The sequence below is a fragment of the Limulus polyphemus genome, unplaced genomic scaffold (assembly GCF_000517525.1).
Source record: "Limulus polyphemus unplaced genomic scaffold, Limulus_polyphemus-2.1.2 Scaffold48, whole genome shotgun sequence".
Classification (NCBI taxonomy): domain Eukaryota; kingdom Metazoa; phylum Arthropoda; class Merostomata; order Xiphosura; family Limulidae; genus Limulus; species Limulus polyphemus.
Window position 1 is genome coordinate 1,146,590 of NW_013665658.1, and position 14,159 is coordinate 1,160,748.

Sequence of the window (14,159 nt, forward strand, 5' to 3'; positions counted from 1 at the left end):
ACTTGTCTATTTTATCTGAGTAATACTTCCCACTAAATTTAAAAGCATTATTTTCATGCTATTTTGTTTAGCTCAAAAGAAGGAACTTGACTCATTATTATAGTAACCATGTATAAGTTGCTCATTATTGTAGTAACCATGTATCAATTGACTCGCTATTGTTGTAACCATGTATCAATTGACTCGCTACTGTAGTAACCATGTGACACTTGACTCGCTATTATAGCAACCATCTATCACTTGACTCACTATTGTAGTAACCATGTATCAATTGACTCGCTATTGTTGTAACCATGTATCAGTTGACTTATTATTGTTGTAACAATGTGCCACTTGACTCGCTATTGTAGTAAACATGTATCACTTGACTCATTATTGTAGTAACCATGTATCAGTTTACTCGCTATTGTTGTAACCATGTATCAGTTGACTCGCTCCTGTAGTAACCATGTGCCACTTGACTCGCTATTGTAGTAACCACGTATCACTTGACTTATTATTGTTGTAACAATGTGCCACTTGACTCGCTATTTTAGTAACCATGTATCACTTGACTCATTATTATAGTAACCATGTGTCACTTGACTTATTATTGTTCTAACAATGTGCCACTTGACTCGCTATTATAGTAACTTTGTGCCACTTGACTCATTATTGTAGTAACCATGTATCAGTTGACTCGCTACTGTAGTAACCATGTGCCACTTGACTGCTATTGTTGTAACCATGTGCCACTTGACTCGCTATTGCACCAAGGCGACCATTGTATGTTTTGTAGAATATGTTAAACTTTAAGTTTATTTTATAAAGTTTATGCAATAAAGTCAGAAAACTAGGTGTTTAACCATGCAGTTATGACCTGTACCAAAATAGTTATCAGTTGAAAATATCAAAATATTTTCACTCAACTCACGTGATCCTCAGTTTTATGCAGGAAAACTCGCTCTAACAACGTTCTTTCCTAACTTGTATACCCTTGTATACCAATTTTGATAATGTGGGATAATGGTAAGTTTGCAGACTAACAACGCCAATATCCGGGATTCAGTTCCCAGCAGAAGACACGGCAGATAGCCCAATGCGGCTTCACTTTAAAACAAACAAACACATTTTAATCTTTCTACCAGAGGTGGAGATGAGACTGTCATGCCTTTTATGTCACATACCCACTCATTTCTATACATTACATATCCAATGATAAACTCATGGATTATAAGTAATCACACAAAAAATTCAAGTTAGATCGTCAAATTAAGCTTGTTTCAAAAGAAACACGTATGGCTGAAGGCTACTTCATTAGCAGCGATAACTTATTCTTAATTGGAATGTCTTACAAAAGGTAGTTCTAATATTTCAGAATTAATCGTAGCATCGAGGGACGATAATCCATCAGGTCTGGAGAACTCATCCCTATTAGAAGAGAAAATATCCGTTCCACGTCTTCAAGGTAACGTATTTTTTTCTTTTCCTAAATGTTACGTTTTTTTATGACATGTCTTGCATAAAATAACTTTGTCTTGAATCTTAAAAAATAGAATTTGTGAACCGTTAATGTTTTTGTTGTTAAGCTAAATGTAAATTTTCTAAATTGAGTCGATATCTTAAGTTACATTAATTACAAGTGAAATGCTTATTTACATTACAGATTAGTTTGCGTCTAATCAAAATAGGTTCAACGTATTCAAAACTTCTTGGCTAAATCGTTTGTTCATCTTAGATGATTTTCTTACGCTTATCTTGCTCATTGTGAGTTTTTGATGGATAAAAAGATGAGAAAAGTGTTGTAGGAAACCATCTGTTGGTTTGGTAAAACCAAGTCCAACATTCTCTACATATGATGATCACTGTATATCTATAGTAGGTGTATTTCATTGAAAGTAACTTGTGTATCTATATTAGATGTATTTCATTGAAAGTAACTGTGTATCTATATTAGATGTATTTCATTGAAAGTAACTGTGTATCTATATTAGATGTATTTCATTGAAAGTAACTGTGTATCTATATTAGATGTATTTTATTGAATGTAACTGTGTATCTATATTAGATGTATTTCATTGAAAGTCACTGTGTATCTATATTAGGTGTCATTGGAGGTTACTGTGTATCTATACTAGATGTATTTCGTTGGACGTCACTGTGTATCTATACTAAAGGTATTTCATTGAAAGTCACTGTGTATCTATATTAGGTGTCATTGGAAGTTACTGTGTATCTATACTAGATGTATTTCGTTGGACGTCACTGTGTATCTATACTAAAGGTATTTCATTGAAAGTCACTGTGTATCTATATTAGGTGTCATTGAAAGTCACTGTGTATCTATATTAGGTGTCATTGGAGGTTACTGTGTATCTATACTAGATGTATTTCGTTGGACGTCACTGTGTATCTATATTAGGTGTCATTGGAGGTTACTGTGTATCTATACTAGATGTATTTCATTGGACGTCACTGTGTATCTATACTAGAGGTATTTTTTACACAGTGACGTCCAATGACACCTAATATAGATACACAGTGACTTTCAATGAAATACCTCTAGTATAGATACACAGTGACGTCCAATGAAATACACCCAGTAGAGTTACACAGTGACGTCCAATGACACCTAATATGGATACACAGTGACTTTCAATGAAATACACCCAGTAGAGTTACACAGTGACGTCCAATGACATCTAATATAGATACACAGTTACTTTCAATAAAATACCTCTTGTATAGATACACAGTGACGTCCAATGAAATACATCTAGTATAGATACACAGTGACTTTCAATGAAATACACCCAGTAGAGTTACACAGTGACGTCCAATGACATCTAATATAGATACACAGTTACTTTCAATCTCTACTGGGTGTATTTCATTGAAAGTCACTGTGTGTCTATATTAGGTGTCATTGGAAGTTACTGTGTATCTATACTAGATGTATTTCATTGGACGTCACTGTGTATCTATACTAGAGGTATTTTATTGAAAGTAACTGTGTATCTATATTAGATGTCATTAGACGTCACTGTGTAACTCTACTGTGTGTATTTCATTGAAAGTCACTGTGTATCTATACTAGAGGTATTTTATTGAAAGTAACTGTGTATCTATATTAGATGTCATTACACGTCACTGTGTAACTCTACTGTATGTATTTCATTGAAAGTCACTGTGTATCTATATTAGGTGTCATTGGACGTCACTGTGTAACTCTACTGGGTGTATTTCATTAAAAGTCACTGTGTATCTATATTAGGTGTCATTGGACGTCACTGTGTAACTCTACTGGGTGTATTCCATTGAAAGTCACTGTGTATCTATATTAGGTGTCATTGGACGTCACTGTGTAACTCTACTGGGTGTATTTCATTGAAAGTCACTGTGTATCTATATTAGGTGTCATTGGACGTCACTGTGTAACTCTACTGGGTGTATTTCATTCATTGAAAGTCACTGTGTGTCTATATTAGGTATCACTGGAGGTTACTGTGTATCTCTACCCTGAGTCATTGGAGGTCACTATGTATCTCTACTTGGAGTAAATCGTTAAAGGTCACTGTGAATTTCCACTAGGTGTCATTGGAAGGCACTAGTCATTTGTACTAAGTTTCGATCTAGATTTCTAGGGTCACTGTGAATCTTTATGAGGCATCATCCGAGGTCACTGTGCCTCTCTACTAAGTGTCATGTCATTTCTTTAAAATGCAACATTCCAGTAGAACCTTACTATAAAACTAATTTTTGTTTAGCCAGAAAACATTTTAGCCTTTTTTTGTTGTTGTTGTTGTTTTACTAATCGTATTACTATCCGCTTGTTTACACACGGTCAACTACCAACGGAGTCGTTATGAGTAATTTTGTGTTATGACTTGTCACAACACTGGGGTTAAGAATGAACTAACCACCGATAACTGTACTAAATCGCTTGTTTTCTATGTTAATTACATAGAAAGCCTCGTAATAATTAGTTGGGTTACTCACAATATTAACGGTAATCTAAAAGAAAATTGTAATTCATGTTTTATTAAGGATCATGTAACCAACAAACACATGGACCTACAAGTAATTTGATGCACGGATAATGAAGAGAAATGTCGGACTGTAATTCTAGGCTTAAGGTAGTTTAAAACTATGACTCCATCTTTTGTAATAGATAGCAACATAACTGACGTGTAGCAGAATATATGGACCTAAAATAGTCAATACCAGATTTACATTTGCACAAAGATAGTGGCAAGTGTAATAAATCACTTATTATGCTTCGTTCCATCCTTATTACATAATAATTCCTAAGACGGTAGGCACTAAAGTATGCGAATATATTAATCATAGTACAGATTGTATATATACATTATCTGTGTTAATTACTTCAACTCACACATAGTGTGATGGTATTTAATGAAGTACTAACAATATTATGGTTCGTACTTCAGAATGGGCAGGCAAAATTTCAGTATTTTTTGCCTATGTATTAAATGATACCTATTTTAGACAAACCTTAGCTTCAATTAAACTGCACCGAATTCGAATAGATCTAAATCATTGCTATCACGTGCATTGCTTTGGTTAGCAGAATCTCCATCTTGATCAGCTGCCATAGAAAATATGCTTCTAGTTGGGTGTTAGAAGATACAAGTGTGTTGCATAAGTATCATAAAACGATGACAACATGAGCACAACATCCCACTCTTTCAGTTTCGTATTGAGTAACTAATTGACGCTGTGTCATAGGTGATCCATGAGAATGACCTTTGATACTATGTGCTGTAATTGGAGTTAGATCCGTAACAGGTTATTGTCGTGTCTGTGTTGCAACAGGACGCAACTACATGTGTATGAAAGATATTCTCGAGTAAACCTATTTGAGCTGGTAAGCTCTAATGGTTGAATCACGAGTGTAGGGAGTCGGGAAATGTAGCTTAGAGTCGTATGTAGCCATCTAATACTTTCAGACTGGCTTATTTTGTCACCAGAAGATCATTTTATTTGAATAAATGTGAAAACAAGACTTTCCTCTTCTTTCTGAGTGTTGTTAAGTGTACTGCTAAATGTAAAGGAGTTGCAAGTTAAGTATGAATTTAACCAAATATTTTTATTTTGTCAAATCTCCTATTCACAGACTCAAGAGTTCAAGTGATCTTGTCCACTTTTTGGAATTATCGGTCTTCTCTGTTGAATGTTGCTTTTGCCTGTCTGTTTTAGGTAAGAGTTCTGTAAGACTAAGAAAGCCTTGGTAAATAGATAAATATCCTTCTGAAGCTATTACTTCGTGGCATCATACCGTGGTCAATAAATAAATATACATTCTGATGTTATTCCTTGGTGACAATATACTGCAGTCAACAAATATATCTTCAGAACTATTAATTGGTGACAATATTCTGTAGTGAACAAATAAATATCTCTTCAGAACTATTAATTGCTGACAGTGTACTGTAGTCAACAAATAAATATCTTCAGAACTGTTACTTTGTGACAATATACTGTAGTCAACAAATAAATATCTTCAGAACTATTAATTGGTGACAATGTACTGTAGTCAACAAATAAATATCTTCAGAACTGTTACTTTGTGACAATATACTGTAGTCAACAAATAAATATCTCTTCAGAACTATTCCTTGATAGCATCATACTGTTCTCATTGAAGGCAAAATATCTAACAGCAAGTTAATGCTTCGTGGATGTGTCTAGCTGCACTCACGAATACCATTGGCTTCACTAAAGGCCTATGTATATAGTCACTGAAAATTTCATATAGAAAAATGTAAATGCAGCCATGCTGCAACAGATTTCTCTATTCATCATCAGGCAGTTCATCTTGCGTTACATATTTCTTAGACACGGGCTTCTTCCAACACCTTTTACGTGAAGTAATGATGCGTCGGTCTACAAACACATATATTAGTACATGGATTCGTGATTTTCAATGAATGCCTCTCCTTTTTCCTCTATTTTGTCTTATGTACGTTTTCTATAACAGTCTGTGTTCGAAACTGCAAAGTTTTCGTGTTATATTCAAATTCCTCGTATATAAGAAACGCTTGGGTTTGGTAGAGTGAGCTTTTGGTTACAATTTACAGCTATTTACTCCATATCCATGTATCACTTGCTTTTTGGAGCTACTTAGGTCAGAAAAACACGCTTCTCCGAGGATATGTCTATGACAATGTGAGAGTCTTGCACCTCTTAGGACTAACCAACCACACAAAGGGAGTTATTCTGGCACCATACACATCACTGCAGTGGCACACTTCCATTACAGGATTTTGCCATGAAAGATATGTGTGTCTGTTGGATCTAATATTTACAGGCTGCTCAATAGTCAGACGTCAAATAGCAGCACCTCTGTGATAAGGACGGTCGGGAAGCCCTTTGTGGACGTAAACAGAACCAATCAACGTTACTGGGACACTTTATGGATAAAGCAGGGCAACTGTTCTTACTTATCTACACTTAGTGTCGACTGTCATTCAACATTCCTAAACGTTTTCAACCTTCGAAGTTTCAGAATACTAAGCTTTTCCAGAACAAATTTAACACAAACTAACGTTTCTATATGCAGAACATGCATTGCAAGTTTCAATTCCATACTCCACAAGAACCATTCCAAATCAAATCATGTCGTTTGCTCTTTTACCTACTGTGTTAAAGCATAACAATGAAAGAGGTAATCACAAACTAGACAAACACAACATGTCCTTTTTGTGTGTGTTTATAACAGAGGACACATTCTTGATTATCTACAGCTTTTAAAGTCATATATCCATCCAGCATTATTATTTTGTGGTGCGGTGGGTGATTTTAGGACCTTTTTGATATAATGTTGTTTAACGTTGAAAATACTTCTTCTAAGATCTCTTACAAAAAAGTTATTTTACAGTTTAGATGAAATATTAAAACACGTTATGAAACGTGGTAAATTCGTTGTCTCTCTCTTGATGTTGGAACTACTTTACGATACTGATGTTTTATGTTAGTTAAAATTAGAAATTTAACTTAAAACAAAAGAATAAGAATAAAAGGCAATTTTCAAACTAAACCTTAAAATAGTCAGATGAAACAATGTAATCCATAATTTATTCCTAACATTGAAGTTCCAGTTCATGATTTTCAGAATATGTTGTACATATTCTTTTTTATGCAATACAAGAGAATGAGTCAGAAACATGTTTATAAACATGTATTTTATGTGTACGAAGAGAAAAAATGCGCACAACCAACTTCAACTTGAAATATCTTGTCTTTTGTTTTAATAACTTTCGACATTTTGGATAAGAACAATAAAGGTTACACTCTTATCGCCATATTTGGAGTAGTTCTACAGCAAGATTCTTTGCTTGGTTTTTCTTTATGTTTAATCGTGTGAACCTAATTCAGTAATTGCAATAGTCGTAACAAGGGCGACCTGACAAGAACCATATCTCATGCTCATTTAGTGACAACCATATTTCATGTTAAACTATTGATAACCATTTCTCATGTTCACTTGATGAAGATCATAGTTAACATTAAACTGGCGATAACCATTTTTCATGTTTCCTTGATGAAAACCATAGTTAACATTAAACTGGTTTGTTTTGTTTGTTTGTTTTGAATTTCGCGCAAAGCTACACGAGGGCTATCTGCGCTAGCCGTCCGTAATTTAGCAGTGTAAGACTAGACGGAAGGCTGCTAGTCATCATCACCCACCGCCAACTCTTAGGCTACTCTTTTACCAACGAATAGTGGGATTGACCGCACATTATAGTGCCCCCACGGCTGAAAGGGCGAGCATGTTTGGTGTGACAGGGATTCGAACCCGCGACCCGCAGATTGCGAGTCGAGAGCCCTAACTACCTGGCCATGCCGGGCCCAATTAAACTGGTGATAACTAGTTTTCATGTTCATGTGGTGAAAACAATATTTGATTTTAAAATGGTGATAACCATTTTTCATGTTCACTTGATGAAACTCATACTTGACGTTAAACTAATGATAACTATTTTTCATGTTCGCTTATTGAGAACAATATTTTATGTTTAATTGATAGCAACCATTTTTCATACTCATTTGATGACAACTTTGTTTTATGCTTATTTGCTGACAATCTTATTTTATGTTAATTTGATCCAGAACATGTTTTATGATAAGAGTAATATTTTAGTTAAATTGATAATCACAATAATTCATGCTGAATTTATCATAAACATATTTATTTTCAACCAGAATATAGCTGCTTAAAAATCGTGTTTTCACCACATTCATACATACAGTCCAAGTTTTTTTATTGGAGCTACCATAAAAGAATGTAGAGAAAACCCTTGTTTTCAGAATTTGTATCTAGTTTAATAAACACTTACAACAGGAGACTCTTCACGATGAAGATTTATCTTCTATTGAAGTTGGTTGTTTTAAAAGTCGTCCTGAATGTCTTTACAAACCTTGAAATAGTTTAGGAAAGTCAACTTAACATACTGAATATGTTCATCAAACTACAATTTTTCACCATGAATATTACTCTTTCAATGTCAATATTCTGCTGATTGGTTAAGAAATAATTATACAAATGAAAATAAAAAATGGAAGTCTGAAATGAGAAAGTGAGAAAAATAAGAATGAAAATAAAAGGAATTAGAAACAAACCTAGAAATTAAAACACTCTCCTAAAAATAAATTTTGTTGTTGTTATACCTTTTAGATGTTTTAGCTATTGATATTTTAGTAAATGCTCAGCAACCGTCTGTACAAATAATATTCTGAATATGTTGCAAAACTATTAATTAAACACGTGATCTGACTCTCCACATAAAGTTATTTGCAGCTTAAGCCAACACTTCAAGCAGGTCAACAAAATGTGAATGCTCGTTTTATGTGTCGTGTAACGTTCAGCAACTTGATGTAACCAGCCAGCAAGCACTGCATTCTGACGAGTTTAACTGAACATTTGGATGTCAGTGTAGAACTGGGTTAGGGATAGGTTTTGTTGTTTATGGATTTGGTCGGTTTATTTTGAGAGAAAGTGACAATATTGATCTCTTTCTGCAACATTGCGGACGTTTTCTTGCACTACATGCGTTACTTTAGAATTTTAAGAGTGAATTGCAGAGCTATTTGGTTTTTGCTGGTGATAGCTTCCTTGAGTTTGAGGGCAGTGAGATTCTAGATTCTGAGTGTGAGAGTAGTTTATCCTCTTTCAATAAAATATAGACATATTTCTCAGGTTCTCGTTTTAGATAATTTTGATTGAATTAAATAAGTGCTTTTGACTGCTGTAAGTATATTTCACAGCTCATATTGGATACTTTGAATATATTTAGATTTTTAAATATAAACAAACGTAGTCGGATTATACAGGATGATATAAATATTTTAGATAAATGGTATCGGATACTTAGAATATTTTGGTTAGATAGAACTGTATACTTGAAATGTTTGTATGTACACACGATAGACGGTACTTAATAATTATAGCCAGCTTGTATTGGGCACTTTAAATATTCATGTGATTTTTAAATCCTCTTCAATCACTAATAAAGTAACCTGAAATAATTCAGGCGTGTGAATAAGACTTGGCAAGAACAAAAAATTCTCTGCCACTAGTTTTTTTTTTCTGAGTATTTTGATGATGCTGATTCTAAAATTATGATAAAGTTGTTCAAAATATTCTTATATATCATGAAAATAACAACTTTTTCTTTACCAACTTTATTCATTGAAAATTGCATTTAAGAATGTTCAAAACCAATACATAATAGCAATACCAGTTTAATTAAGAAAGTAATCCCTATAATAGGATTATATACTGAAAATACATTCAGTATATATTTTTTTCAAATATTTTGCATAATTTCTTACAAGATACCTGATTGATTTCTTGCGTCTTTTGTGTATGTTCTCAGTTTCACGCTGTAAAAATCAACAGTAATCTCCCATCATCTTTGATATCGCTGTTCCATTTTAGAAATATCTTGGTGGAACCACTCACGATGGCCGTCATTCACTGCACCTAGATCATTTAGAAAGAAGTCTAAATGAGAGTGTAGGAAGTGCATCTTTAGTGACATCTTAGATCCCATTTTCCTGTAGTTCTCGGGCATATCATCAGTCATCACAGCATAATTCTCATCTGTGATTTCCTAAGAAATGTTCACATAAATAATTTAAATGATTTCCAGGCAGCACGTTCTTTCTGATTGAGTACTGTTTCAAAATCATCATCCATCAACACTTCTCGAATCTTTCATTTTTGCTTCACTCATTTTTGGAAACATGCCAGACAGGTATCTGAAACCATTACCATCTTTGTTCATTGCTTTTATCAAATTCTTTATGAGTCCCAGTTTAATATGAAGTGAGGGCAGAAACACATTTTGAGGATTAATTAAAGGTGTACACTCGATATTCTGTTTTCCTGGTGTGTAATTCTCTCTCACTGGCCATTCTTTCTTTTTGAAATGGTTTTTATCATCTCGGCTCTCCCAGAGACACAAAAATCAACAATGATTGGTATACCCACTCTACAGGCCTAGCAAGAGTGCAGTAACTTTCAGATCACCCCATATTTTCCACTTGCGGTGATCATATTTTATGGCCTCAAGTATAATCTGCATGCTTTGATAAGTTTCTTTCATGTTCACAGCATGAGTAACATGAATCGATGGCTCAGTGTTCCCATTGTGCAAAAATAACTTTAAATGAGTCGCTAAAATGTCTCCATACTTGAGGATGATATTCAATACCTAATTCTTCCATTAGTGCATCAACATTTACAGACACACAAAGTATCTTGCATGTTGTAGCGAGAAGCAAGACTTTGATGGCAACTTTGGTGAATTGAAACTCTTTTCCTGGAGCTAATAAATTCCACTGCTGTAAACGAGAGGCAAGAAGTTCCTCACGCTGCTTTGATAGAGACGAGTCACGAATCAGATCATTTAGCTTTTCTTGTGTAATCAGATGAGGTGCCACAGGAATAGAATTACTCGTTGAAGAGGATGAAGATGATTTACAGTCTACTTCATAGGATAACTCTTCTGTTTCCCAATTCACTGGTGGATATGACACTCGAAGATCATCCCCATGAGCTACTGGTTTCATTGCAGATGCAATATCTAGATATTTAATGCAGTGTTTAGTTTCCCTGAATATCCAGAAACATTAGTCATGCAAAAATAATAACTGTCATTTAGATTATATGTGGGCTCACGCCATATTATAGGAATTCCAGATGGCATACTTGCTCTCTTCTTATTCAGCCACTGTGTCAAGCCAGATGTGCAAACTGTACAACACACATGGACTTTACTTGAACTGGACGCAGCCAGCATTTCAAATGCTTTCTCAAAAAATATAAAAGAATTTATGTTTACAGAACTAGAGGAAGAAGACTGGACTTTGTTAAGACTGTGTGCAGAGCGAGTTGAAGTGACCAATTGAGTGAGAGAGAGGCACTGAGAAAGAGGCATCTGACTCCATCCCTTCCAGGATCAGTCGAGGGATTCTCGGGTATTCTAGCAAACTGAATACGTGATGGTATCGTGATTCCTGGACGGAGCAGGTAAGCGTGGGAATGGAGAAAAAGTGGAGCAATTCGCTACAATTATACCGAGAACAAATAGCATATATGAACAATATATCTGCAATTTAAAACCAATACAATAAATGTATGAAGTTATCAAAAATGTATGCCTTTTACCCCTTAAATTGTCCAAGTTAATTTCACAGCATAAATCTATTGTACTGAGTTTATTGCATGGTATTTCACATAGTGCTGATAAAAAATTGAAATTATTATAATAACTCAAAATGTAGAGGTGATGAACAAATTCTGACTACATTTTTGAAATCAGCACCATCAGATTACTCCGAATCACTTGAGTTTTCTCTAATATCAATTTTTGTTTGTCCACTATTTAATGATTATATACAATAAATATGGAAAAAAATTAACGGCAAGTAGGAATCATTGGTTATTCGTCGAATTGCTATAAGAAGTGTCCAATACTTTCTTTGATTGGCCGTACCCTCTGCTGTGGACTGCAGTTTCGCCCATACAAAACTCATCAGCACAGCTTGGGCTAATAAACCAATTGACTGAAAAGGACTTAAGAACCTCATAAATGTTATAGAGAGGTTAAAAGCGATCCTAACTGTATATCTTTGGTGAGAAAGAAACGAAATATATATATAGATATATAAACTTTAAATATTTGTATGCACTAAACACTTTCAATATTTTTAGATATATTATGCCAGCCAGTTTGAATTTTTTTATATAGGGCTTATGAAACACGTTGAATATCTAATACAGTTAAAAGCCAGTTGCCAGTTACTTGCCCAGTTCATCAAATAATCTTATTGTTAAGTAGCAACAACATCCCTACAGCTATCAACATTCAAGTCCTTAATTTCATCAGCAAGTTCAAGTAATTCATTGACTATTCAATCATCTATATCACTGATGTAAATCAGAAAGATTAAAGGTCATAACATTGAGCGTTAAGGTACCCCACTTGGAACATTAATCTAGTCGGACTGAATTCCATTTATAATAACCCTCTGCTTTCTTTTATTTAGCCAGTTTTCTATCCAATGAGCCAATTTATCCCTCACAACTACAGAGGTAACTTTTAACACGCCTTTTATGTGACACCTTACAAATGCTTTCTCAAAATCCAAGTACCCCAAATCTAAACCATTACCTCACCAACATAAGCAATCACCTCTTCAAAGAATGTCAAAAGATTAGTAAGGGAAGAGTTTTTCCTAGTCGATCCATGTTAACTGTCCAAAAACATTTTAAACTTCGTTAAATTATCTTTCAAAGCATCTTTTACCAAACATTCAAAAAATTTTCCCACCACTGATTTAAAAACTTATACAAAACAACAAGTGGCTCACATTATCCAATCTTTAACCTCCTTCAAAACCATTGAGAAAATATTAATTGGCCCAGGAGACTTATAATTGTAAATGTTCATGAAGAGAACTTAGGCCGATAACTGGTTTCGGATAATTTGAATATTTTTGGATAGGTATATTTTATAACACATAAGATCATTATTATCAGCACTGTCAAACTGAGAAGTGCTTGTTATATTAAACATCTACGTATGTAATTTGTATAATGGGACAAGTTCTATGGACATCATGAACGATTTATTACAATAGCAAACAATTTTATCAGACACATGTAGAAAAATGTGTAATTTAGCATTTCACCTATCACAAATAAACCTTACCAAATCATATATATAATGACAAATTATAACTTTAAATGATTACAAATAGTGACTGTAACCTTATAGCAGTCCAATTCATATAAACATTCAGTACTTAGTTGTTCCTTCTCGTACTTTAATAACCTCAACAAGGCAAAGTGGCATGCTGCTGATGAGGTTATTGACATAATCCAACGTAATTTCATCCCAAATTTTCACTAGAAGGCGCTGTAATTCAACTCAGCTACAGTAGTTGTTTTAGGGTCATAGTTAGCAATTCTCCAACTCAGTTCTGCTCAACAGTTCTCAATTGGATTACACTCTGGAGAGTTTGTTGGTCATAGTAATCGTGTAACGTCCTCTTGAGACACAGAGTTATTACCAATCCTTGCCTCAGCATGTGGTAGGGATATTGTCACCATGTGATGCCTGTAGGAGGCTTCATTGACGGTTTCCCTTGAGGATATGAAGAACAATTTTCCATCATGATTAGTAGCTGCCCAAACATGTACTGCACCCCCTCCTGTGGGAAAGACAGTCTTCCCTCATCCGTTTTCCAAGCAAACAACGAACACGAACCCTACCATCAGCTTTAACAACCTGAAAACAGGACTCAAAAAATGTCGCCATTGTTTTAACTGTAAGTCGGTATGCTGTCTTGTCCAAGTAACATGGTGAGGGCAGTGAATTCTGCTTAATATCAGTTTGCAGATAGCCCTTCTTGCAAAATAACCTTGTTTGGTCAGTCTCCTAGTCACTGTTCTTCTGGATACCCTGGAACTAAAGTGTGCATGCCCTTCCTGTCGTAAGGTGTTTCAAGATTTCTTTCGACATTGATGTGTTAACTTGATCACAACACAGTCATCTCTGGCAGTAGTTTTCCGGCGTCTACCAGTAGACTTTCCTGGAACAACGTTTCCTGTGGTCCGAAGACGTTTCAGAATTCTGGATACAGTACAT

The 14,159-nt window shown here is 34.6% G+C and overlaps 1 protein-coding gene across 1 annotated transcript in view; it reads left to right on the forward strand.

Moving 5' to 3' along the window:
• LOC111086671 overlaps window positions 1–11,692 on the forward strand; it is a 71,797-nt gene extending 60,105 nt beyond the window's left edge. The window contains exons 7-8 of the mRNA XM_022390460.1: window positions 1,358–1,447; window positions 11,351–11,692. Of these exons, the coding sequence (XP_022246168.1) occupies window positions 1,358–1,447; window positions 11,351–11,415 (155 nt within the window). The 3' untranslated portion in view covers window positions 11,416–11,692. The remainder of the gene's footprint in view (window positions 1–1,357; window positions 1,448–11,350) is intronic.
• The last annotated feature ends 2,467 nt before the right edge of the window (window positions 11,693–14,159 follow it).